Source organism: Saccopteryx leptura, chromosome 10, assembly GCF_036850995.1.
Source record: "Saccopteryx leptura isolate mSacLep1 chromosome 10, mSacLep1_pri_phased_curated, whole genome shotgun sequence".
NCBI classification, from domain to species: Eukaryota; Metazoa; Chordata; class Mammalia; order Chiroptera; family Emballonuridae; genus Saccopteryx; species Saccopteryx leptura.
In genome coordinates, this window is record NC_089512.1 from 59,359,594 (window position 1) to 59,382,625 (window position 23,032).

The following is a 23,032-nucleotide window of genomic DNA, read 5'->3' on the forward strand; positions in this document are numbered from 1 at the left end:
TTATGGTAATGTTTGATTACACTTCAGTGCCATCACACAAGGACTGAACACTTCATTAAAAGTCCAAGTATTTGAGCAGCGCAGCAGCTTCCAGGGTAAATATATAGTCAGAATTCCAGATTATCTGGAAGGCTCAGCCTCTTTGATAGGTCACGCTTTCTTAATTGCCCACATTCGGAATTTCTTTGTAAAGAGACTTAACAAATTCAGTGCCTAAAAATGGACTGGCTTCAACTTCCTGGCATTTGTTCATAAAATTTCCACTGATCTATATACAAAAAGCATTCAGTTATAGAAGGTTCTTTACTAAAGTGAGGTGCTATTAGCCATGAAATTTTCAAAGAAAGTTCAAAAAACAAACAAACAGAAAAAGCCCAACAGAGAATATGGTAAGAACCAACGTTGCCGGGACATACGCTTCCTCGCTAGCTCCTAACCCACTGAGCTCTCTCCTTCTGTCGTCATATACTAACTCACATTACATGCCCTGGGGAGTGAAGCATGTTCCTGTGGTTGTAGAAAGCTCAGAATCGAGGAAGAGTCTCCAGTGGCTTTCCCTGTCCCCAAAAGATGTGGGACCACCCCAGGGCCTGTCCCACAATCCTGTATAAGAAAATGTAACTTTGCCTTTCATTCCTCACTGTGGCTACAAATTGTCCTCTTTTTGTTAAAATAATATTAAAATTATTACGAGCTCTGTATGAAATGGTTTCAGAAGTCTTTGGGGGTAGTTTCTGAGCAGTTCAGCTCTTTAGATGAGTTTAAGTGTAAGCCTGTGGGTATCTGGGCTGGACGGTGAAGGCCGTGGAGGAGAGGCGCCCTGCATATGGAAGGCATCCTCCTTCGGGGCTGCCAGCCCCAGCTGGGCATGGACGAGCATCCTGCCTCTCCCACCTTCCCTTCCTCTTACCAGTGACACTTGCTGAGACCTTTACAAGAAGGATGAGGTTCTTACAAGCATCGATTCCCCTCAGATACAGTGTCCTTCACTTGACCAGCAAAGGAACGTGGCGGACTCTGGCCCACCCTCGTACCCTCGTCCATTTGTGACCGTGAGCAAATGACGGAACCTCTCCAAGCCTCAGGACTTCTTGTTTAGTGGACTGACTTTCCAGTTTTGTTCTGAGAGTTCTTTCTCTCACTTGTGCCCGACCCAGAGGCTGACATATGCTGGACACTCACAGAATTCAGAGTTCCTGTGACCGTCTGCTTGTCCTGGCTAGAGCATATCAGAACAGCCTTATGGGATGTGCTGGTCTGGGACCTCTGCAGTGTTCTGTGATTCCAACTCAAACCTAGTGAATAATCAGGAGATGAGAAAAGAGGCCAGAAGGAATGTGGCCCTCCTCCTATTTCATTAGAGACTGTATATTACCTGACTGCTCCTTTTAAATGAGTCAGGAAGAAATGCAGATTGGGTTTGACACCCCAACAAAGTAAAGGCTTCTAACGACAATTGTTTTGAGAGGTTTCTTCCCAAAGTTTTTGACGTTACGTATAGATTTCACCCATCCATGGACATGATTCTGACGAGCCCCTTCCAAACCCAGGAGTTTGTTGTTCTGGGAGTAACAGGGAGGTCTCTCCAGCTGCTCTGTCTTTGGCCTGCTTTTCCCATGAGGTCATGAGTGCATACATTGGACCATATGGTGTCTGCATTTGTACTGTGTCTTTCTATCATCTGCAACTGTTTTCTCTATAAATATTTTAAATAGTTATGTCTCTATAAACGTGCTTATTTTAAACTTTCCGATGATCTACAACTAAAAATGTCCTATTTGGGTGTCTCTCCTCTATGTAGCAGTCGTTAATGATTGTTGTCTATAAGTTATGGTTTTCATGAGTCTAATATTTTGAGGGTCTTACAAAACTTATCTCCTGGACCTTTAGGACTGTTTTTCGAGAACAATAGTTTGGAAAAAAAATTGTTTTGTTTTGTCATCACCTCTAAGATAATTTCTTGACTATATATTTCAACCCTCAATATAACCCCACTGTTGATATATCTGATCATTATTAAATATTTTCACCAAATACATAAGCAGTGTCCTGAAGTCTTGGTTAAAAACCATGTAGTGCCTGACCAGTAGTGGCACAGTGGCCTGGGACACTGAGGACCCAGGTTTGAAACCTTGAGGTTGCTGGCTTGAGCATGGGCTCACCAGTTTGAGCACATGGTTACTGCTTGAATGTGGAATTATAGACATGACCCCAAGGTCACTGGTTTGAGCCCAAAGGTCAGTGGCTTAAAGCCCGAGGTCACTCACTTGAGCCTAGGGTTGCTGGCTTGAGCAGGGGGTCACTGGCTCAGCTGGAGTCCCCTGGTCAAAACACATAGGAGAAGCAATCAATGAACAACTGAAGTGCTTCAACTACAGCTGGTGCTTCTCATCTCTCCCCCTTCCTGTCTGTTTGTCCCTTCCTCTCTCTTTCTCTCTTGCAAACAAAAAAAGAAAAGAAAAAAGAAACATGTAGCAAAACAGACCCAATGCCTTTCAGCCATCACAAATCTATCCTTTTTTGTATAAATTAAACCACTTTCTCCAGTGTATTGATTGTCCTTCAATTCAATAATGAAGAGCTCTCCATATACGAGAAAAATGTGTCGTTTTTCCCTTACATGGTACTTGAACAAAATTATCTGGCAAATCCCATTTTATTATAATAACATAGCAGCATTAACCAAAGACATTGCAAATGTATTTTCAATAATCATGTGGTAAATGAATGAATGAATGAATATATAAATAAATAAATAAATCCATTTTCCAAGCTGCCTGTTCACTGGAGTAGGTTCTGTCTGCAGGAACTAAAGGCCAGCAGCTCACTGTTTGATTAACTCCGTCACTGTGGGGTGGGCCCATGAACACTGAAAGGCAAAACTAGTCTCTGGCTATTTATGTCGGTTAACATTTCTACACAGTGGTGCCCCCTTGCTTCACTCTGCACTGCTTTCACACAATTTTGGAGCTTGTCAAATACAGTTTCTTGGAGGTTTCATAGATGCTTTGGGTCTTGCTGGCACTATGTTCATTAATATCAGCCTGAGAATTCTGAGCAGTCCTAAGCAGTTTTTGTAAAACCGTCAAGAAAACCACACCTTGAGTCCCGTTTGGAACAGCAATTGATGCGTCAGGGCCTTGCAGTGTGGCAGAAGGATCCCGGATGAATAGCCTGCCGTGGCTGTTTTGTTTCCTGTTAGGAATAGCTGAACTAGCCTTCTTGCACAAACACAGCAGGGTTCAAGGTCTGTTGTGCTAGGCCTGCTGTGATATTCGGTGCTGCTTAACTTGTATGAGGACTCAGGAGTGCATAAGTTAGCTTCTTAAGTGGAAGGTGATTTTTAGTTTTTCTTTCAGGTTAGAACTGATTTGTTAATTTCCACCCTAAGTGCAGGTGGGATGGGAATCTGAATCCATTTCTTTGTGTTCTGATTTATGTTATATCTAGAGGAATAAATGGAAGGCATTCATTTATCTAAAGTTTTCTTCCCTTTTTTACTTTTCTTTCTCATTCCTCTCTTTCTCTCTCTCTCTCTCTCTCTTTCTCTCTCTCCCCCTCTCCTTCCCTCCTGGCCTTGTTCTTTATGTACAAACATGTATAAGAAGAATTTGGCCTGCTCTTATCTCAGTGTAATCAGATTTCAGCAATTGCCAGGCATTATTTATCATTCCTCGCCTCATTTAACTTCTGTACTTTGAAATGTTGAATTAACTGTCATTGAAAATAGAAAATTGAAAGTTTGCAAAGCTGCTGTTTTCATAGAACTGTAGGTCTAGTGCTGTTAGTGTTTCATTATGGTTGTATAGCCAGCTAAATCTATGGAAATGATGTGCAAAACTGGGGTGATAAGTGTTTACATTTGGTTCTGGTTTATGACACGTTTGTTTGTAACGTGTACTTGTTTTGTGTGTAAACTGTTATATCTTGTTTTGAGAACCCTATTTTCTTCTTTATCATGTACTGTTTTATAGAAACATACATAGGCATGTTTTATATGCATTCCCAAGCTGGCACTGTTAAGCTTGACTATCCTCAGAGTCTGAAAGATGATAGCAGCGCAGCGGGCTACAGCTTCATTGAACAGATCTAGTCTGTGAATAAGGCACGGGAAATAGAAACCAGAGCAAGTCTAATCACTTCAGCCCTTCCCATGCTGGTGTGACCGACTCTGGAAATGGGAGCTACAGCAGATTACTTAACCACAATGATGGTCACAGAACCAAAGACTTTGTTCTCAACTGTGTTCTGTGTGAGGCTGTCTGTGACAGCCCAGACAAGCTGCTCTGTTGTTAAAGCAAGGCGGTGAACTTTGCAAGTTTTATACACATGTGAGTCTTAGTCACATGGCTCTGTCCAGTTCTGTGCTCAAGACCATAAATGAATGCAAGGCCCTCTGGTTCAAAATGCATGGCTTCCGCTGCTGGGATGGCCAGCAGGACGGTACACGGGGTCCCCGTGGAGGCCCCGTGTCCGCTGCTGGGATGGCCAGCAGGACGGTACACGGGGTCCCCGTGGAGGCCCCGTGTCCGCTGCTGGGATGGCCAGCAGGACGGCACACGGGGTCCCCGTGGAGGCCCCGTGTGGGTTGATGGGGGCCCATGGAGCTGTTTGCATTTCTTATTTAAAATAAATAATTTGTTAATTTTAAACCACCTCATAAAGTACAGCTACTCGTATAGCTGCACTTTATGTATTCAAGTTTTACCTTATTTTTATATATATATTTGACCTTTTGTAACATTTATGTGCTATTTTGTATTAAGGAATATAGCAAGGAAATAACAGATTTTCAATTTTATTATGAAAATGTTTTTAGGTTTTCCACTATTAAGAATGAAAATTGGTAAAAAGTCTTCAAGAAAACGTTGCTAGTACATATTAGGAAGCTTCATACTTGCATGCTTTGACTCACTAATCCTCCTTTGGAAAATCTAGCCTAAATTGTTCAGTGACTTGGAACTTCATTTATAAGAAGGAAAAGATGAGCCCAAATAACCAGCAATAGAAAAATGGTTGCAAAAGTTACCAAAGTTCCAAAAGATAGAAAATTAAGAAGCAGTTACACAATTATGGGCCTAAATGATATTTAATAATGTAAGATAAAGTAGTTTTAAAATCTGAATATAACATTTTATGAATGTTATGCTCTGTGTATGTGTGAACATAGAAACAGATGTATAAGACCATATTAGAAAGAAATGCAGAGACCTATTGAATAGTAGAGACTCTACTGCTGGAAGCACAGTATTTATTTTGTTTTCTTCTTAATACATTTTTGTACGTTTCATATTCTGTATTATCATATTTATAATAATAATGAACTAAATGTATTACTCATACATACAAGTTGCTATCGGGCAAATGCTGTTAGTGCACAGTCTGGCCCTTTGTGCTGGGCTCATGTGACAGTGGAGCTACTCCACTCTCATGGCCTCATCGAGAGACCTCAATAGTCCGAGGCCAATTCCAGGGTTGGCTGGAGGTGGATAGGAGGCCCAGCCCCACCAGTTTTTCCTGTTAACATGGGCCCAGAATGCTATCACACTCACCTGAGTTCTCTCATTTTCATAAGGGGGTAAACACACCCCCACACAGGACTCCCCTGAGAAGAACAAGAGCAGTGCTTGGCGACCTGTCCACACTGCGCGTTCAGCTCAGAGGCATGCTGGCCACGGCAGGGGCTGCAGTGCTAATGGTCTCATACCTTGTTCAGTAGAGACCAAGTTGATCAAAATGAAGCAGAAAGAGTGTAAACACTGATATAATCTGGTATTCTTTTAAAACAATGGGCTTGATATTTGTAAGGACAAAACCCAAGAATTGATTTATAAATCCCGACTATCTCAATGCTTTGTAGTCTCAGGCTTAATCTTTAGTGTTTTAAGAATTCATAGTCTTCTCTCAGAAATCCTCATGTGTTTAAGATATGTGAAGCTTTTTACTATTTATTTAAATCAAGCACAATAAAAACAAATGACTCTCTTGAGGTGTTAACACAAACTCTACTCATTACATTGCTGAAATGAAACTGTCTTTTGACAGTCAAAGAAATAGCTGAATAAAAGCAATGAAATTTTTAAAAATTATTTTTATTAAAATTGTTCTTACATTTCAAGGCTTAGTTTTCCTATATTTACTTTTTTCAAGGGGGGCATAATTTTCTCGAAACAATTTTAATTTTCATCAGCAGAATTTGTCTACTTGTATTGTTTCTGCACATTAAAGTTGGAAAATTGGTCATTTTAATGAAGCAACTGCCTTTTCAGTTTTTCTTATTGAACTCATTCATATATTTCTTGGTCTGGCTCAGTTCCTGGTCTTTTTTCCAGTCATGTTAGTTGCTGGTCAGACCCCCAGTTAGTGAGTGTATACTCATCACAAGCCCAAATGCAGCCTGGTTCTGTGAGGAAGGGAGGGATGGTTCTGGGTGAGCTCCAGACATCTCAAGCCAAAGGATTCAACTGAAATGACCTTTGGGGACAAATTGGGGCAGTTGAGCAATCATGTCACTACTAAGAAGTTCAAAAACAGAGAGTTAGATGTTTATCCCTTCAAATTAACTAGAAGGATTTTGAAAGTAAGAAAAAAACAACCTAATTTCATAAGGTAGAAAAATGTCAGGCAAAGGACTAATGCCATGGTATGGATTTTCTTTTTCCAGAAATGACTCACTAAACTGAACTACTTGCTAAATCGTGAGCCCTCTGTGCTTGGATTGGGCCCACCCATGCTTGCCTGGGCCTGGGACATGTAAATGGTTCGGAGGCTGGGTGCTTCTGAAGCATCTCTCCCTCCTGCCTTGACCCTTTCCCTTCCCAACTATTTCCTTCCCAATGTGCACCCTTCCCAACCTCCTTTAATACTGACAATGATAATGACCACCACCCCAACTGCTTTCTTAAAGCATATTGTTTACGTGCTAACGCCATGGTGTTCTATCATGGGATAAAAGAGAAATATTTTTCTATATTGTTTATGTAATTCAAATGGAGAGATGGATGAAGTTATAATTGGGTTGAGCAAAAAGTGGATTTCAAAGAAGCTGATGAACTTCCCTCCCCAAGCCTAGAATGTTCCTTACAAGATTAATTGCACTTGACATCTGTGCCAGGCACTGTACTAGGCTGTTTTACATCCATAATTCTTCTCAATCTTCCCAATAACTCTGGGGGGATATTTCTATTTTAGAGATGATTTGCTTGGTTTCGTTTTTACCACAGCAAGCTCTTTAAGGTGAAACAGGATGTTTGTCATACCCCCAAAACTGAAAGCTGAGGGCAATGTGATTGGGACGAGGGCCCTAGCTTCAGGCGGGCCAGTGCTTTAATTCTGATGCCGCTGCCTTCTGTGAACAGGAGCCAGATGCTTTGCCCTTTTAGCTTCAATTTCTTCACCTTGCTAGGTGAGCATAGATACTTTGCAAGGTCTGTTTCAGAGTTAAATGAGGCTTTGAAAATATGAGAAATTTAAAGCAATGTCTGGTTATAGCAAACTATGTTTGAAAACAGATATGAGTAAATGGATGGACGGATAGACAGAGGGATGGATGGATGGATGGATGGATGGATGGATGGAGAGAGATGGACGGAAGGATGGGTTAATGAAAGGATGGATAGGTGAAAAGGACTTCAGTTTTAATAACCTGCTCTGAAATTAGTGAATACAGATCTATTTGCTTCTGTGGGCCATTTCCCTTTTCTGTGTTACTCTCCAAGGAAGTCACAGTGTTCAACTAAAGCTGTTAAAAACAAGCCATTTTCCTTTAAGCCAGTGACCTCAGTTGGACATCATGAACCTTCTGCCCTGTCAGTGGCAGCAGCATATGGGCACCAGCTTCCCGGAAACTACACAAAGATACTAAGTGAAGGAGATTTAGAATCTTGTCTGAATTCTGGGACCAGTTCTCTGTGACTCCTTAGCCTCTCTGGTCCTCATTTATAAAATAAATAAGAGGATGGGATTGGAATAAGTTCATTTCAAGACTATTTGCTGAGTGCTTCTTGCGTACCAACTCTCTGCTAAAGGCTATGGGTGAAAGGAGGAAACATTCCCAGCTCCCGCCCCTGGAGTTGAGAGGCTCTGCAGAATTCCCAGCTTTCCTTCCAACTGCAGTGTTCAGTGACTTTGCTGTATTAACAGTTTGCACAGATTTGATCCTAGATGGTATCTTAGGTTGTAGAGTAAATATGATTATCTTTGTAGTGAAGTTTGAGAACATCTGGTTCCCATTTCCACTTCGTTAGGGAAGGTTTTATGGCGGAAGCGGCATTTCAGGGGGTCTTTAAACAAGGAGAAGGCTTTGTCTCAGGGCCCTGAAGCTCCAACAGTTGGCTGTGTTTTCAGACATCTATCTGAGAGGTGGCTAAACCACGTTTGTGAAAATATAAATGTTCGGCCATGATAGGGTTGAGGTCAGTTATGTGTCGTAGCTCATCATGAATACTGGGCAAAACCTAATGCCCCAGGATAATTCTCATTTTCATTATTTCAGGGAATTCTTGAAATAAGCATGTTCTGCTCTAATAAACAAGCAGTTTCCTAAGACAGCTTTTGGATATCTTAATTTGTAATATTCTCCCGCCCATGGCTTTACTTACATGGGTCCCTGGTCAAAGACAGCATTGTCTTTATCATGTTTACTCATAAAATATATTTCCCTATATAATGATTTAGATAGTCAAAACACTGCGGGGAAAGAAGCAATGTAAACATTTTTCTGAACAATAAACCACTTTATTAGAAGAAAGTTATTTTGAGATTCTCATACAGATGATCCAACATTATTCAGTGTTATCATCCACCATGTTGTCTTTAGGTTGTTAAAAAGGGAAAGAAAGAACAAAGAAATCGACAGTTTAGTTCATACAAGATGCAATTAAGTTAAAGTTCAAAGAGGGAAATATGTTTACTTTTGCCCTTAGACAACTTAAAATATAATGAAATCTCATGAGAATGCAGGATCTCCAGCTCTCAGGCACAAGTATAGGGATTCGGAAAGAAGAGGAAATGACCTGGCAAGGTGGCATTGCTATACCACTCCCCAGGACCAATGACTGTACTTTATCCAGGCGGTCACTTGTAAAACAAGGAGACATGTCACTGGAAGGTTTACTTGTTCTTATTTCATTCTTATGCTCTATTGCTACTTTGATCATGACTTATAATACTTAGGATTCAAGCATCTTGAAAAAATATTGAAAAGTGCAGTGCAAAAGGATCATCTAAATAATGATTGTTGTTCATAATTTGTCTAGATTTTAAAAGAGAAACTGTTCATCTGAGTAGTATTATAAAAGACAATTCATATTGATCATATTGATAGAACCATCTCTTCAATTAAAAATAATGCCTGCTTTTTCTAAACCTCTTGCTGTAAAGAATATCAAAATATCGATAATCACATGTAATATATGTAACCAAGAATATAAGACTTTATTCTGATAGCATTTTATGTGAAAGTTTTACAGTTGTTCATTTAAAGGACAATTTTAATCTTTATGCAGAAAGGAATTTTTAAAAAATAATTATTATTATTAGCTTGCCGGTTCGCTCAGTGGGTAAAGCATCATCCTAATGTGCTGAGGTGCTGAGATCAGGGGTTTGACCTCTAGTCAGAACACTTACAAGAAGCAATCAATGAGTATACAACTAAATGGAACAATTAAATAGAATGGGGAATTGATGCTTCTCTCCCTTCCCTCCCCCCAAATCAATGGAAAATATTTTTTAAAATAATAATGATAATTATTGCAGTTAAAGTTTGTTTATTGCAATTAAATAATTATATTATTTTTAGACATTAATATTCATTGCAAGCATATGCTATTGGGTGGTTTTATTTATAAAATGTTTTATTTTGATGAGAATTTATGGAGATTTTCCTGTTAATAAAAACTTCAGTCAGACAGAAAAGAGGTAAATCTACTGCTCACAAAGTTAGGGGATATTTCAAAATGAATATGAAGCACCAAAAATAGAAACGTGATTTTTTTTTTATTAAACAAGAACATCACAAAAGCAAACAACAAGTCAAAGAAAGTTGTTCAATTATGCAAATGAGATGCAAAACCAACTTTTATTCATTGGTGAAAATGCACTGTACAAAAGGCTGAAAGTCCTGGAGTGTTTGCACATTTTCTGATCCCCTGTTTTTTTGTGAGCAGTGTATAAAACAATCAGAGGTACATAAAAAATTGAATTTTTTTAGTCTTATAGAAAGAAATTATTCTTTTCTCATTTCAAAGTGGTTTCTTAGGCTATTGAGTAAATTAGTTTTTACATATGTACACATGTGTAAAACCTCTCGTTTAAAACTGACCACTATTGATACAACCAGCAAATGTCATGATTATCATTAACAGCTGTGGAAATCTAAGAGTAAAATTCAGAGTCACATAATGTTAACAAGAGCCGAGCAGACAAGGTTGATGAGCCTGTGCTCCCTTTTCATGCGTGAGATGCACAATAGGGTTTTATTTCCAGTTTCAGTGGGTTTTACCAGTGTCCTCCTCTGGACAGTGTCTGTATTTCCTCCAGGGTTTGTCTCCAGAGAAAAGGATCTTCTGCATATGTCCAGTACACAAAATGGACAGACCCTCAAGTGTGGTTCCTACTAGATTTTTTTTTCTGACATCTATTTCCAGCATTGAGGATTAGGGCTGTTATGATAGAGGGGGAGGTGAGAGATTTGGGGGCAGGGAAGTAGGCAGGCTTTGAAAGGGGGAGGCACAGAGGACTTTTCTGGTCCAGGGATTTTTGTGTGTGGGAGGGGTTTCTACATAGCCACCCATTCTGTTCTTGTCCCCTTGTCCAGGTCTATGTGTCCCTGCTGCTCCCACCAGCTAATTTGTACACAGTCATTCCCATGACTTTCTATCGGCTCCCCCCTGGCCATGGAGTGTGAAAACTGGTGGACATGGGTGCCATCCGTGTCCATCCTGTTCCCATCGCCTCTCAGCATGTGATCTCCAGGATCGGCCCTTGGGGATTCCCAGGTCATTGGTACACTTAAGCTCACAGACAGAGGAGGGCAGAGAATGCCAAGGAGTCAGCTTCCCTTCCAGAGCTACTTTTGAGAAAGTACAAATAAAAAATCTCCCCTCTTCCCCTTTCTAGAACACCCCTGTCATAGTCTCAGGTCCCACTTATTAAAGAATCAGTGGTACTCTTTTCAAAATGTTTCATCTGCTGTTTAAAGATGTATACTGCTGTGTTTTCCTACCTCTTAGTCTTGATATTTTCCTATCAAGGCAAAGTTTATGACAGAACTACGAGCTGATACAGCCTATCTTTGCTTCCACTGGAGAAGAACTCAGAGACATTGGCTACCATTTAAATACATTTTTATTGGCAAGGCCATGCTCTGAGAATGGCTTCCTTGAGCCTGCAATTCACCCTGACAGTCACTAGGAAGTGGCAGTGTCTTTTCATGGAGTGCAAGTCTGTGCTCATCTCAGGTGTTGGAAAGAAGACACAGCAGAAACACAGCTGTGTACTCATCTATCATGTGTCTACAAGAGATAAAACATTTCTGTATTATATTATACATTTATATGATGTCCTCTATTAAAGTTGTCAATACGTTGATCAATTTTAACAAGAAAAGAAAAACATACAAACATAGGAAGAACAAAGTATAGAAGAAATATGATATTTGAGGAGAGTTACTGAGTTGGCCTCTGTTCTTGGCTTCGAGCCAGTCTCTTTCTGAGCCGAGCTCCCCGTTTGTGTACAACCTTCTCTTTGAGCCCAGGCCTCCAGGGCGAAGCTGAGTTGGCAGACGGCTCTGCTGGAAACCACCTGGCGGCCCTCAAACAGGCTGCCAGGCGTGCTGCCCTTAACTCGCTCATGTGCCTTCTTAGGGCCTGGCCTTCAGTTCGCCTCCTTTCTCTGGGGCTTGGCACTCACCCTCAGAGCCTCCAGCTGCAGGACAAACAGAGGGTCATAGCACTGGCCCTGGCAGGCTTCTTCCGAATGGAGATGTGAAGAAGGCACCATAACATGTCCACAGCTGGCCCCAATCAGAAGGGGCCTGCTGGGCACTGGCACTGCCGTCTCCCTTTGTCCTCTTTCCTGCATGTTCTGGTGTTTCTGTCTTGGTGCAGCCCAAGGCACACTGGTTCTACAATTTCTGCCTTAGGCCCTCATTTTCAAAGCAGGCAAACTTCTACTTATCATGATGGTTTTACACAGAATCCTAATGATAGCAGTTTTGTGTACCACCATTAAAATTCATTATTTCTCCAAATTACTGTCTCTAGCCACTTAGTATTTGGGTCATTTGGGAATTTCCTCCCTATGGGGAGAACACACAATCACTCATCTTAAGAATGTTGGGGCCGTTTGCCCTTTGGTCTTTCTGGCTTCAGCAATGTCTCCCCTGTGTGGGGTGTGCATGGCACTTGGGACCACTTCCATGGGTGTATGAGCTACCAAGGTCACTTATGGCCAATACTAGCACTTGCACAAGTCAGGAATCCTCTGTTACAAGGGTCATAAATTCAATACATGCTCATTTGGGCAAAAAAAAAAACCAAAACCAAAACTCATTGCCTCAAATAACCCAGTAATGGGGAAAAGCATGGGTAGAGCTGACACTGGGATTAAGGCATCCAAGGACTGGTGGCCTATCTCTGTCCCTCTTTCTTACTCGCTTTCCCTCTCTGCCTCTCCCATAACACACACACACACACACACCCCACATATTCATCTCTCATTCTCTCTCTGGGGTGGCTTTATTTTCTCAAACACTGCTCTGTAGGGAGGGCGCATGGCTGTCAGACTTGCATTCATAAAACTGCCCGCTAAAGAGAGTAAAGCGTTTTTTCTTTTAGTCCAAGTAGGTAAAAATATTCAGGTAGCCTATCTTGAATCACATATCTATGATAATAAGAAATCAGTCAGTGTGTCCTGGAGAAGATGGGTATGTGTGAGTGTGAGTGTGTGTGTGTGTGTTGCTCTGGTTGGCTTAGCTTGGGTTTGATGCCCAGCCACGTGCAGAATGGGAGAGTTAGCTGCCAAGAGAACTTTGTGTGTGAAGTATCACCCCTAAGGAAAGGGGTGATACTTGCAAAGGATGAAAAGAAAGGTGCTGGATGACTTTTATAAATGTCTCCTTGCATTGTTTTATTCATAAATATTCTTAAATGTAAAACAGCTAGATGAAATGCAGTGCAGCAGGGAACTTAGTCCTAATGTCGATGAACTGGGGTTCAGGAAGCATTCTGAGTCTGTCGCATAACCCCTGACAGATATCCATCAATGCCAGGCAGTTTTACTTCAGGTCAGGCAGGTCCGTAGGAAGGAAGCTCCCCTGCTCCTGCGGAGAGAGCCGGTGTGGCGCCTGGGCAGCACCTCTCCCTCCGCCTCGTTAGTGTTTGTCTCCCGGGCAGACTTGGGGTTCCTTGAGGGTAAGACCCCTTTCTCATTCCTAGTTGCCTTCCAGCACCTAGCATGGAACTTGGCACATAGCCGATGCTCAGGTAATGTGTATCAAGGGAATCAGCGAACAATAATAACTGGGCTGGCAACAAAACTGAGAGACCGTGGATGTGGCACTGCTATCCTGTCTGGGGCCACACCCAAGAGCTGTCTGCATTGCGGACTAGTGCCGTGGATGGGAAACGAATCAAGCGTCAGGACTAGAGGCCTGGCATCGCTGGCTTCACCTCGCACATGAATCAAAATTCACATTCATATGAGCCCACATGCATGATTAACTTGGGAAGCTAACAGGAAACAGTCAATCTGTTGAGCAAGTTTGTGTTTTATAAACCAGGTGTTCGGCATTATTATTCATCATTTTCTTTGATACCAGAGTGGTCCCCATTATGCAGCATAGGAAATGAAGGATATGGAATAATATACATGTATTATGCAACAGAGCACCACAACCAACTATGTTGGAGGCCTGTTCAAAGCCTGGGCCAGGGTAACTGAATGGCAGTTCATTTTAGGATTCCCACTTGGACTTGAGTTAATGGGATTTTACCGAGATGGACCATGGTGACCCCCCTCTCTCATTCCTACCCTTTGGAAAATGAATGTTGACTCTGCGTCTGCGTTTTTCTTGGAAGCCGCATGGATGAATCATAAGCAGCTCTTGCCTGAGCAGCTGCTACAGGTTAAGGGGCCAGAGGAAAGCAGGGACCCCCTAGCGTTTGGGGACAGAGCACGTCTGGCTGTGGTCGGCTGTATAACTTCTGCTTGGTGGTCTGGAAAAAAAACTTTTGCCACAGGCTGCTATTTTCTATGGCATATTACTGAATGCCTTTCAATCATAAAATATTTCAATGCAGATGAACTTTCAAATTGATGTTACTTCTTCATGAAATGTTTAAGATTCACAAAACCGAGACCTGTGGAGACTGGGAAAGAAGGGGCTGGTGGATATAGAAGAGCTTCTTCATGTTGTACAAGTGGTATTTACAAGGCCCTGCCAGCTCTCATGGCCATACTGATGAACTTAAACATTGGGAAGGTACAGGGTCGAGTTCTGGCCACGCCAGTCCACGTCTGGGCCAGAACTGCCCCAGGAGAGGAGTAGGTGAGCTCATAGCATAGTGGCTAGACTGAGCTCACTGCATTTCCTCTGTTTACCTGGGGCTGGTTACAAATGAGTGGTTTCAGTACAAATGCAATATTATGGGGATTTTTTTTTTTTTAGGTAATAATGATGCAGTAACTATATTTGGAATTAGCCACTGAGTGGCATTGACACTATATTCTGACTTAATATTTGGAAGTTAGTTTCTCATGTTTTTGTGTTTGTACCAAAGCACTGACTAGTGATTTATTATTGATTTTTACTGGTTTCAGGGGGGAAAAAAAGGGCTTCATTTCTCAGTATTGTCAATGGTATATTTTGACTTCATTCATGATGTGTTGGCATTGCTTGAAATTTTTATTTGAGTTGCAAAGCGGAAGTTGCCCACGGTTGGGGGTCAATTCAAATCAGTTTTCTTTATAGCATTAAGGATTACTTAAGGAGTTGACATATGGGAAGATTTCTGATTCTGAGAGAGATTTTTATGGTGGGTCGGTTCTGCCTTTAAAAATGGCCTTGCATGCCCTCGGTGGCAGCCACTTATGCTTTAAGCACTTTTAGCAAGATGTTGGAATTGTTTTCACACACTGACTTGGTTCCTGGCACTAATAACTGTCAACACTATCTCATAGTTAATTTTATTTAGTTACTAATATTATGATAGTTTTGTTTACTTATTCTAACACTTAAATTAGGCTGCCCCAAATAATAGAGTACATGATTACCATGTGTATTAGTACAAGCTCTCCAGAGAAACAGAGCCACAGGAGATATAGATGTATATTTTTCTGTATGTATTTAGAGAGAGTGATTTATTTTAAGGGATTTCCACACACAGTTGTGGGATCAGCACTTCTGAAGTCTGCAGAGCATGGCATCAAACTGGAGACCCAGGAAGAGGGCATGTCGCAGTCTGCAGTATGCAGCAGTCAGGAAGCAGTTTCTTCTTCCTTAAGAGATCTGTTTTAGTCTTTTAAGACATTGAATTGATTGACTAGGTCATACCCACATTATGGAGGGTAATCTGCTTTGTCAAATGTTAAGTGTTAAATGTTTATCACATCTAAGAAGTCATTCACAGCAACATCTAGACCAATGTGCCATCAAACGCCTTGGCACCATGTCCTAGCCAAGTTGACACATAAAATTAGCCATCACACCAGGATCCCCAGATCTCGAGAGACCATGAGATTTTGACTCATATTGCTTATTATAGAGGAATAGAAGTTCATCTTGATATGGATTGTAAAACTAATAAAAACATGGCAATGTGGCCCCCTCTGTTCCTGTTGGAAGTGTTCCCCAAATACACAGTCTTCTCTTTAGTTATCATGATTATTGATGATGGAGAGAATTGCTCTAGAACAATGCTTCTCAAATTTTAATATACATACTAATTATTAAAATAGAGGTTCAGATTCAGAGGGTCTGGAGTGGCTTGAGATTATGCATTTCTTCTCTTTCTTTCTTTCTTTCTTTCTTCCTTTCTTTCTATCAAATGAGAGGTGGAGGGGGGGCAGAGACAGACTCCTGCATGCACCTGGAGCAGGAATCCACTGGCAAGTCCTCTTCTGGGCAATGCTCTGCCAATCTGTGGCTGTAGCTCTGTTGCTCAGCAACCAAGCTATTTTAGTGCCTGAGGCAAGACCATGGAGTCATCCTCAGTGCCTGGGGCCAATTTGCTCAAATCATTCAAGCCATGGCTGTGAGAGGGGAAGGGGAGGGAGTGTGGAGAAGCAGATGGTCACTTCTCCTGTGAGCCCTGATTGGGAATCAAACCTGGGACTTCTATATATGCAGAAGTGATGCAGATGGTCACTTCTCCTGTGTGCCCTGATTGGGAATCAAACCCGGGACTTCTATATATGCAGGGCTGATGCTGTATCACTGAGCCAACTGGCCAGGGCCAATTATGCATTTCTAAAGCACTCAGGTGCTGCTGTTTCCTGTACTGCATATGAGTAGTGGGACCCAATAGCTCAAAGAATCTACTGGAAGAACAGGACTGGTAGAAGATGGTTTCAGTTTAATGACCTTTTCTCAAGAGTACAGTCTATGGGGACTTCAGTCCATGGGGGCCTCTAGATTTTAGGATATTCTCTTTATAATGCCTCTTCCCCAAAATACTGAGGAAGCCATATCTGACGTTGCTATAGAATTAAAGCCATGGAGATTCTCCCACCAGACCTGCCATACAGAGGCAGATTAAGGTCAGTTGAGGCCCCAGGTGTATAAAATACTGGGCCCCTTAAAAAAAAGAGAGAGAGAGACAGGGAAAATAAGAATACATGTTAAACATATTTTTAAATAAATAAAAAACATTATGTACTGTGAATGTTAAAATTGCACATATGAAGCCAAACTTGGTGTCATTAGAGAGAAGTGTCAAGTTGGGGTTTTGCGGGGCCTTTCAGAAGTCGGGGCCCAGGGCACGCACCCAGTGCGCCCTCCATTAAATCTGCCTGTGCTGCTATACCAGTTTTGGTTCCCAGCAGCAGTGCCACATGCCGGGTCTCATTTCAGACCGTGCTACTTACTAGCCTTGTGACCTAGAAGGCAGGTAAGGAACGAGCATCTTTAATCAGCTTCCTGTGGCAGGTACTGTGCGGGCTGTTTCACATTTTATCTTCATGGCTACAATGCTGGGGAATAATTGGCATGACTTTATCTGAGGACATGGAGGCTTAGCTAATGCAGCTAATGAAGATTCGAGATGAGAATTAGAACCAGGTCTGTCTTGCACCAAAGCCTATGGTGGTCCAGGACTTTATTTCCCCATTTGTTGTTGGAGCAGAGTAGGGGTTCCTGCCTGCTTCCCAACACTCTGTGAAACGCAGATTGATGTTGAGCCGCAGTGCATTTGTATGCAAATCGTAGGGTGACAGAATGTGCTGTGTGCCACATTTCAAGGGTTATTCTTTCAGGAGTAATGTTTAGCTTCTCAGCAGTGACTTCAGCACTCAGATCATCAAGTTTGTTGTTGTTGTTGTTTTGTTTGTTTTTCATCTTGGACTGGCATGCAAAGATCTGTAGAGGTCCCAGAAGGTCTCAACTCAGCTCCAGTGGGGAGAATAAATGTTTTCAGAGTCCACTGCTTTCAGCAAGGGTAACTATAAAACCCTTCCACTCTGCTTTCCGATCCTTGATTTTCAGAAGATGAAGAAGCATGAACATTGCACATATTGAACATAACTGTCTGCAAAGTAAAAGTATAAAATTGATCTGTATTAATAAAATAAAATGAATCATTAAGACCCAACAAGGCTTTATTTGAACCAAAATGGCTGAACGCAGTGAAAGATCAGCTGGAGCGACTGACTTGGTTTCCCCAGCCAGGAGCTGGGGCCCTCATCTGCAAATCCGGGATGTTGCACTTCCACCTAGACCAGAGGCTTGAGTGGGCACTGGTCCATTCCCAACCACCCCTGGTCAGCAAAGAAGGAGGCAGTCGGGGGGGGGGCAGCCCTGTGGTTTCCAGACCATTCTCAGGTAACTGGCTCTTCTCTCTCCATCCAGCTTGCCGATGATCAGGGTCTTGTCCTGATGACCACTGTCGCCATGCCTGTGTTTAGTAAGCAGAATGAAACCGTGAGTACAGTGGCATTGCCTCCTGCTTGATGCTAGGAGGGTCGTTTGCTGAGACCCCTTTTGGCTCTAGCTCTGGTGATCTTCATTTATGTATTTATTGTAAGGAGAGAGAGTGTATAATTTTCCCTCACATTTAACCCTGCTGTTAGAATCATGATATCAAGCACAGATGGGAGGAATTCAGGCAGGCATCATTTCACAGTGTGCAGCACTTTTTTAAAATGCAAGTGTTAAACAGCCAGAAGAAGGAAAGCCCCAGAGAGAACCTTTGGTTATGGTGGATGACCAGTCTTTGATTTGCAGTTGCCAGTCTTGTATTAGTATCCTAGGGTTGTGGTAACAAAGTCCCACAGATGGGGTGATTTAAAACAAGGAAGTTTATTCTTACAATTTAGGAGGCTAGAAGTCCAAAATCAAGGTGTCGGCGGACCATGCTTTCTCTAGAGGTTCTGGGGAGGGATCCTGGCTTGGCCCCAGACTTCCCTTGGTCTGTGGCAGCATAACTCCAGTCTTTGCCTCAGTCTTCACATGGCCTTCTTCTCTCCTGTGTCTCTCTGTCCTCTCCTCTTCTTAGAAAGACATCAGTCAATGGATTTAGAGCCCATCCTAAATCTAGGATGATTTCCCCTGAGATCTTTAACTAATTACACCTGCTAAGACCCAATTTCTAAATAAGGTCACATTCTGAAGTTCTAGGTGGACTTAAATTTGGGACAGTAGCAATTTGTGTCTTCTTCCAGAAGGTATTTCTGAAATCGGAAAGTTTCAGCACAGTACATTGACCTGTGAAAGTGGGACCTCAAAGGCCTATTCCTTCACCTTAGTTCTTGGTTCCAGCTAGCTGCTAACAATCTTAGGGTTCTTTCTTCTTTCTCTGGCTACTTAGTCCCTCTCTCCTGGGCACCAGATGACAGTGTAAATTGAGAAGGCAGTTAACACACTATAAGGCTTTCCTGTAGAAAGCTTCCATAAGAGAAACTGATTAATGATCTCAGCCCTTAGCCGCTGAAACGTTAGTGCTTCTGCATATCAATTCATTTTCATTCAATTCTTCATTTTCAGGACAGAGAAGAGTGTTAAGGTGTCTTGGTATGAGTGTGTACTGAGAGTGGTAGCTGTTAATGTTTGGCCTAGGAAGCTACCATGCTTATCTTGTATAATTTTGGGTGGGGGTGGGGAACAGAAGAGGGTTTCTCTTGGAGATCTGGGTTAATCCTCAGTCTCTCTCATTTTGGAGAAGGCACCAGACAGTGACCTATGGTATGTGGCTTCTCACAAGGGTTTAGATCTTCTACCAAATCTACTTACTGTTGTTATTGTTTAATGTTTGCTTTTAACAGCGATCGAAGGGCATTCTTCTAGGTGTGGTTGGCACAGATGTCCCAGTGAAAGAACTTCTGAAGACCATCCCCAAATACAAGGTAACACATCACTTATTTAGTATTCAAGGGCTAACTAAAGATGATTTCACAATGTGCCGTAGTAACTAATAAAACACTAAGTAAAGAGGACCCTCTCCTTTCTTTCTGGAAGACTTTTTTTTGGTAGAAGAGTAACAGTCTGGGAAGATCAGAGGAGGTCTGTGTGTCCCTCCCCAGGTTTGTAAGGGCCTATCAACATCTACACAAGACCATGCAGTTCTACACTGGTCTAACTGCCCTGGTGGTATTCTAAGCCAGTCCTGACTCACCCCAGTTTGAGAGTCCTTTAAAATCTGTTACTTAATAGAAACCCAGTGGGGAACAGAAAAGCACTGTCACTGACTATAGTGACAGTGTATTCCCTCTGTCTAGGCAGGTGATGTGGTATAAATTAATATTCCTTTCCTATTGCTAAATTAAAATCTATGGCCCAAAAGAATTGTAGGGTTTTGTTTTTTTTTAACTCTGGACATAATTAAGGGGTGAAGTAGGTAATTTTGGATCAAAGATAGAGCAGGCCTTGTTAGACCTCTGCTTTGAGAGTTCAGAACAAGATGGGGCCATTGAAAAATATGGGGCCCATGAAGAAGGAGCACCAGATGAAAAGTACTCAGAAAGGGATGTGGAAATGCTTGAACCCAGCCCTGTATGTGAGACCACCCTGTGTCAGGGAGAGAGGGGTCATGATTTTCCCTTTACTTGGCCATGCTATTCTCCCTGCACTCTGTTCCCTGCACTCTGTTCCCTGCACTCTCTTCCCAGCACTCTGTTCCCTGCACTCTCTTTCCAGCACTCTGTTCCCTGCACTCTCTTCCCAGCACTCTGTTCCCTGTACTCTCTTTCCAGCACTCTGTTCCCTGCACTCTCTTCCCAGCACTCTCTTCCCAGCACTGTTCCCTGCACTCTCTTCCCAGCACTGTTCCCTGCACTCTCTTCCCAGCACTCTGTTCCCTGCACTCTCTTCCCAGCACTCTGTTCCCTGCATTCTGTTCCCTACATTCTCTTCCCAGCACTCTGTTCCCTGCTTTCTGTTTCCAGCTCTCTGTTCTCCCATCTACTCCTTTGACTTATTTAGTTCTACCTTTGGGGACAGAGGGGCTTTCAGGAGCTCCACTGTCACCCTTAGCCAGACGTATTCCAGTTTCCATGAAAACAAGCATCCTGACTTCCACATGACTTCCCAGTGGTCTATGGGTTGGCGTCTGCCCTGTCTGAGACAGGTGCACACAACACGAGAACCCACCTGAAGCTGACAAACTGCCTGCCCCCTCAGCTGGTTGCAGAGGGATGACAAGTTGCTATGAAGGTGCTGTGTGGCAGTAGGCATTTTGAGGTCCATGGGGATCATGTGAATTGGTATTTACGTTCTTTGGCTGCCATGGTTAAACAAGCGCTGTACTGGACTCAGAGCAGAGGGCGCACCCAGAGCCTGGCTACCACAGCCGGACTTCACACTCCCCTCTCCGAACCACAGCCTTGCGCTGCCTGCCGTCCTCACACATTGCCTTGTCCTCGGGCCACCTGCACAGTTACTGAGCAGGTCTTTTACAATTTAAATTGCTTCACTATTTTTCTTAATTATCTCTAACTCCAGCCTGAGCAATCACCGGTGGAATATAAGTTGAGATGTGATCTTTCTATTTTTCTGATACACAGGTTAGCTGGGAGGTGACATGGCTGGGTTCACCTTTTAAAAGGATGGGCTTGAGCCTCACAGAGAGAACTCTCACCTGTTGCCTAGTGGGGGCTCCATAGAAAAGCAGATCAGAAGGTGGGAAGAGGACAGGTCCTCAAGTCCTATCACAGCCATCCTAAAGGCCCAGCACTGTTTCAGTGTGTGCGTGCGTGCGCATGGGAGTGGGGGATGGGGCAGACCGTAACCCCCACTCCCAGTCCTAGGAGATGTTCGCTGAGCTGACATGGTTCCCCTGACTGCACGCGAGTTCCAACCACACCTGTCCCTTCTTCCCCCAACACCAAGCAGACTGGCTTACCCATCTTCATTGCGGGCCCACTCATAGATTGACAAGGACTCCCTTTGCCCCCATTTGGAGGTCAGCAGGCTTTTTGAGCCAGGCATATTGGGTAGTTGGCTGGCTGGCAGCGGCCCTTACTGCCCCCTTCCCTGCTAAGCCAGGTTCACCACAGTTGGGACAGGACCATGGGCCTTCCCAGCCCTTGGCACGAGGGGCTGGCACTTGAAGCTCTAGAGGCAGGCACACAGAGGCCTGCCTCCACTGCTCAGCAGGTGGGTGTGGAAAGGTCTCTCAAATCCTCTCCTGTCCAGTAGTGCTTAGAGTAGAACCTGCTCCTAGATTTGTGTGAAGCATTGACTGTTACTAATTGGGAACCATGGTAACGCACTGGTCAAGGGGACAGCTGTGACACGCAGCCTCCTGGGACCCACAGTCCTCATCCATAGGGGTGCTGCCAGCATACAGATGCTGAAACCTTTCCCATTCCAGATTCAGGCACCTGAGGGCTTCACATCCACTGAACCTTTGCTAACCTAGAACGCCTAAGAAAATAATTTGGATACCAAACCCTGGTGTCCTCTGCCACCTTTAAAGATGGGGTTTTCTAAGATTTTTGAAAGGCTTATGATACAAGGTCATGCGAGCTAGGCAGGATTCTTATGCTTGATGACAAGCACAGGCCCAGCTTTGGCAGAGGGTTGGAGTAAGAGCAAGAGGATGAATCAGTCAGTTGCTGAGCATCACAGCAAACTCTTGCCCAGTGAAGGCAGCTGAATGGATGGCTGCAGCCAGATGGTCAGGTCACGCCTCAGAGGGTCATGTGCAAAATGAGTGGTGCTGTAAATGGCTGTAACAAAGCCCCACTTTTTGGCACGGGACAGGGTGGCTCGTGATGCAATATTAGCAGATAACGCTGGGCGAGAACTCGGTGCTATACCAGGTGCATTCCCCACATCACGTCAGTGGGTCCTCCTCGGGTAAGAGCTGTACTGCATGTCCATTCCATGCAGCAGGAAACTCAGGTTCGCAGGCCGTAGGCTCACAGAGCACAGGACCACCTAACTAGGAAGTGGTGATGTGACTTGAGCCAGGTCCCTGTAACTCCTTCCCCACACGCTTAGAAGAGGTCTGAGCCATTCATTTACCACCTCACAGTTTGTTGCCGTGCTCATGTACCATCTGTACCATTATTTACTTAACACTCCACTTGTAAATCAATTCATAGCTTTCTTCACTGAACCTCATTTTAATAGAAAACACCATAGCACCATCTTAAAAGAAGAACCACTGTTGTTTTGCCATTGGGATAATTGTAAAAATAATCATAAAAACAAAATAATAATATTAAATGATTCCTTGGTCATCCAAGGTCCTGAATTTGAGGTCTATTCTCTCTCTTTTTTTAAGATGGCATTAAAGGCAAGAGTTAAAACGGTACTCAGTGGAGACTTTCTTTGTGATATAATTGGAAGGGTGGAAGGAGTTTGAAAAGGGCTGAT

The 23,032-nt window shown here is 43.0% G+C and overlaps 1 protein-coding gene across 2 annotated transcripts in view; it reads left to right on the forward strand.

Moving 5' to 3' along the window:
• Positions 1-23,032, forward strand: part of CACNA2D3 (calcium voltage-gated channel auxiliary subunit alpha2delta 3) — a 1,028,076-nt gene that overhangs the window by 767,785 nt on the left and 237,259 nt on the right. For both annotated transcript variants that reach the window (XM_066350330.1, XM_066350329.1), the window contains exons 15-16: positions 18,065-18,136; positions 19,477-19,557. In XM_066350330.1, the coding sequence (XP_066206427.1) occupies positions 18,065-18,136; positions 19,477-19,557 (153 nt within the window). The remainder of the gene's footprint in view (positions 1-18,064; positions 18,137-19,476; positions 19,558-23,032) is intronic.